General features: G+C 37.8%; 1 protein-coding gene across 1 annotated transcript in view; it reads right to left on the bottom strand.

Annotated features, from left to right (window-relative positions):
• Positions 1-1,266: 1,266 nt before the first annotated feature.
• The window catches only part of LOC125661384 (Y-box factor homolog), a 12,150-nt gene continuing 8,891 nt past the window's right edge, over positions 1,267-4,525 (bottom strand). Inside the window, 3 exon segments of the mRNA XM_048893369.2 lie at positions 1,267-1,921; positions 2,367-2,477; positions 3,427-3,672. Coding sequence (XP_048749326.2) covers positions 1,829-1,921; positions 2,367-2,477; positions 3,427-3,672 — 450 coding nt within the window. The 3' untranslated portion in view covers positions 1,267-1,828.

The following is a 4,525-nucleotide window of genomic DNA, read 5'->3' as shown; positions in this document are numbered from 1 at the left end:
GTGATTTGTATACAGTGAATATTCATGATTACTGTACTGATGTGACTTGTACAGTGAATATTCATGAGTACTGTACTGATGTGACTTGCACAGTGAATTTTCATGATTACTGTACTGACGTGACATGTATACAGTGAATTTTCATGATTACTGTACTGACGTGACTTGTATACAGTGAATATTCATGATTACTGTACTGATGTGACCTGTATACAGTGAATATTCATGATTACTGTACTGATGTGACCTGTATACAGTGGATATTCATGATTACTGTACTGATGTGACTTGCACAGTGAATTTTCATGATTACTGTACTGACGTGATTTGTACACAGTGAATATTCATGATTACTGTACTGACGTGATTTGTATACAGTGAATATTCATGAGTACTGTACTGATGTGACTTGTACAGTGATTATTCACGAGTACTGTACTGATGTGACTTGTACACAGTGAATATTCATGAGTACTGTTGTAGAGTATAACTGAGCATGCCGATAGGCATTAGATGGAAAATTCCAATTCGTATTCCATTTGCCATACGATATTTCCTCAAGGATGAATGTTATATCAGAGAAATTTGATATGGAAGAAAAGTAGGGTATATGTACACTATTTTGAAATTGAAAACTTTTAAATTTACAGCATTTAGTCGAAAAATGCAGTTTTATTAGAAACCAATCTGAAAAAAAACAACTAAAACCCCAACATGCTAACACACTGAGCTACTGTGCTAGGCAGTGGTATTCGAAATGAATAGACAAATATTGCTGATATTTATATTTTCATCCATTTTTAAGGAAGTCAGCCATTATGACGATGTAGAGTATCTCCTTAACCACCTTGTCAACATGTAAAACTTATACGGTTCCTCCCCAAACTCTGTTGCAGTGGAGGGTGTGACAAGTGTTTGTTTCACGTCCCTTCTAGAATATTTCACTCATATTGAGACATCACCAGTTGTAGGTGTACTAGTCCGAAATATCTGACGTTTTCCTGGCATTTTTATGATTTTGATATTTACCGTGACTTAGGTCTGTCGCGTACGGGATTCTAACCTCGACCTTCCGCATGCGAGGTGATTGTCATTGTGCAAGAATAAATCATATAGGTAAGTATATCTCGACAAGTGTTGTTACATAAAGCTATATTTGATGTTAAAAAAAAAAAGAAGTTTAAACTGAAACTTTCCATTTAGTGCCAAACCATTATACTGCTTCTGAAATTAACGACTCTTAAAAAAAAAAAAACCAAGACAAACTGGATGCACTTGCTGTTTATTTCATGCAGATACTGATGTCAAAATGTCATTTCATGCTAGTTCAAAATACAAAATATACAATCAAAAAAAAAAAAAAAAAAAAAGACAGCAAAAAAGTTGTAATCAAGATGTGTAAATAAGTCTTGTTTCTTAAACATGAGAAACACTTTCAGTCCACTCTTTGAGAGACTGAACATTCTCAGTCTAAACAACTTCAACGTACAAAATGTGATTAAAATTTGTTCAGACTTAATAGCACTAAAGATGACTGGATTTTCAAAATTTGTAACTAACCAGGTTTGCATAGATCTCTAGAATGGTATGCTTTCATCCAAACAATTTCAGAACCGAGGTTTTTCAGTCTATAGTCTGTCATCTGTCAGAAAAAAGTCTTCACTTCAACTGGTATTTAAGGACCACAACTTTCATCAATAGCATGTGCTGGTACAATCTAAAGCTCTTATCAAGAAAAAAAGGACTACATAAATGCATTAATAACTGGTTGGTAATACACAAAAGTTGGCTGTTGTTCAACAAACCAGGTGTTGACACGCATTAAAGCCTAATCCTGTTGCTCGGTTTTCTCTTCGTTCGATTCCTGTGTCGGTTCAGGAGATTCACCGCCGTCGTTTTCTCTGCCGTACTCGCCCTCATCCTGCAAACATAAAATACACGTGTGACACTTACATCATCTGTTGCTTCCTGTGAAATAGTAGACTGTATCCATAGAATACAATCAGAATAAATCCCAATGAAAACTTATGATCTTGGTCATTCTACTGCCTTCTCAAACTTTAGTTTACGGTGGTTACGTATTAAATTGGCAGAGTTTCTACAGTTGGGAGGTGGTGGTTACACATTAAATTTGGAATGTTTACACATTTGGGAGGTGGTGGTTACATTAAATTTGGAAAGTTTATACAGTTGGGAGGTGGTGGTTACATATTACATTTGGAGTGTTTACACATTTGGGAGGTGGTGGTTACATTAAATTTGGAGAGTTTCTACAGTTGGGAGGTGGTGGTTACATTAAATTTGGAGAGTTTATACAGTTCGGAGGTGGTGGTTACGTATCATGACCAACAAACCACCTTACTTACCCTTCTTCTGTAGTATCCTCTACCACCACGTCCACGACCTCTGCCCCGACCTCGGCCTCGACCCCTTCCACCACGGTAACCATACTGTGGAGGGCCTTCATACCCCTCATTCTGTTAAACAAATAACATGACAAATTCTTATTCACAAATACTACAAAGCAGTCTCCTAGGAGCATAGCATCCCCCTTCCATTTCAGCTACATTTTGCTGTGTCCATTCAGTATAAAGGAGATGATGTTATGCTATAAAGGGCTAGTGAAATCCATAAACATTTCATCCAGTTGGTTTAGTGAAACAAGAAGTTTTAGCCTGTACTTTCTGGTAACACATGTACACAAGGGTTCTCAATAAAATTAAAAGTAACAGGTGATAAAGAAAAAGTAGAAATATTCAAGTGGCAAAGGAGTGAACTGCAAGGAGGGCCCATAGGGCAAACCCTCCCCCCTTCACATCAGAAGACATTTTCTTGTTTTTCGACACTTTAAAATGTCAGCAAAAAAAAATAAATGAAAAGAATATCTCTGCTCTACTAGTATATAACAATATGAAAGTTCAACGTAAAATGTAGAAAGGTTTTTGTAAATTTGAACATGATTCAACTCTCAATAAATGCTACCTAGCCTGAGTTTCTTGCTGTTATTTCCTTCATGATACACACACTACTTTCGTTTTGCTAAAAAAAATTGGAGTCAGGATTACTGAAAACAAATCCAGATATAGTCTTTGAAATGCCTTTTAAAGTATGACTTACTCACCAGCCACATCTGAACTACGACATCAGCATTTCATAGAATTTATCATGACATAGCACAACCTTTTTGTGTGATTACAATAGAAAGTAGGTGATGATTTTACTAAAAGTAGGGGCGAGAAATTGCCAGGTGCCAGCCCTTAATGAAAACCCTGAATAATACAACCTAGAATTTGAGTGGGTAACTGGGACAGTAGGTTAACTGTGAAACCAGTTTCACATTCTCTTCCGAAAGTTCCTATAGTGAGCATCAAAGCTTTTACAATACAATTCTTTTAACCTCATACATAGAAGTGAAGCATGTCTCACCTGGGCATAGTATCTTCGGTATCCCCTCCTCCAGTATGGCCTTCGGAACTGAGGCTGGCGTCCTGGACCATCCATAATAGCGTTCTGGTAACGAGGGGGTCTGCGGGGTCCACCACCTTGGTAGAAGCCCCTGTAGAAACCTCTTCCACCACCACCACCTCCTCCTCCTCCCCCTCTGTAGTAGGGACGGCGGGAGGGCGGCCTCCGGTCTTGATCATCTCCTTCTCCATCATCTAGTTCATCACCCTTAAGGAAAACAACTTCAAACTTTCAATCCTCCATGAAATTTTTTCTGCTATGCAGTACTAGAATATAACTTCTACATGTATATTGGTTTACAACACCAGCAGTTTTTTCCTTATATTACTGGTACCATTAAACTGTATCATTCCCAATGTCAAAAATGTTGATTTCCCCCAATTTTGAGACTTCAAATTCTCATTTCACTTGCCAAAATACACAGCTAACATTGTAATTTACTTTGTCTGAAATGTTGTACGATTTTAGAACGAGCCTACGACCATTCCTGATGCCTCTTCTTTATCTTTTAGTTGAATTCATTTGCAGAAATATATGGTAGAAAACTCCCAATGTGTTCGATTTTGACACTGTTTTTCCCAATTGAATGGGTACAGGTACCAGTGGGTAGAAAACAAGAGGCCCATGGGCCACATCGCTCACCTGAGTCACCTTGGTCCATATCAGAAGATTTTCCATATCTATTTGCATGTAAAACCGTAGTCCTTATTATGGCCCCAAACCTTCCCGTGGAGGCCATGGTTTTTGCAAACTTGAATCTACACTATGTCAGAAAGCTTTCATGTAAATGTGAACTTCTTTGGCCCAATGGTTCTTGAGAAGAAGATTTTTAAAGATTGTCCCTATATATTTGTATGTAAAACTTTGATCCCCTATTGTGGCCCCATCCGACCCCCGGGGGCCATGATCTTAACAATTTATAATCTGCACTATATCAGGAAGCTTTCATATAAACCTCAGCTTTTCTGGCTCAGTGGTTCTTGAGAAGATTTTAAAAGATTTTTCCTATAAATTTGTATGTAAAACTTTGATGCCCCCCTTGAGGCCCCATCCAATCCCC

Source organism: Ostrea edulis, chromosome 1, assembly GCF_947568905.1.
Source record: "Ostrea edulis chromosome 1, xbOstEdul1.1, whole genome shotgun sequence".
In the NCBI taxonomy this organism is placed as follows: Eukaryota; Metazoa; Mollusca; class Bivalvia; order Ostreida; family Ostreidae; genus Ostrea; species Ostrea edulis.
This window is presented reverse-complemented; position numbering and strand designations above follow the sequence as displayed.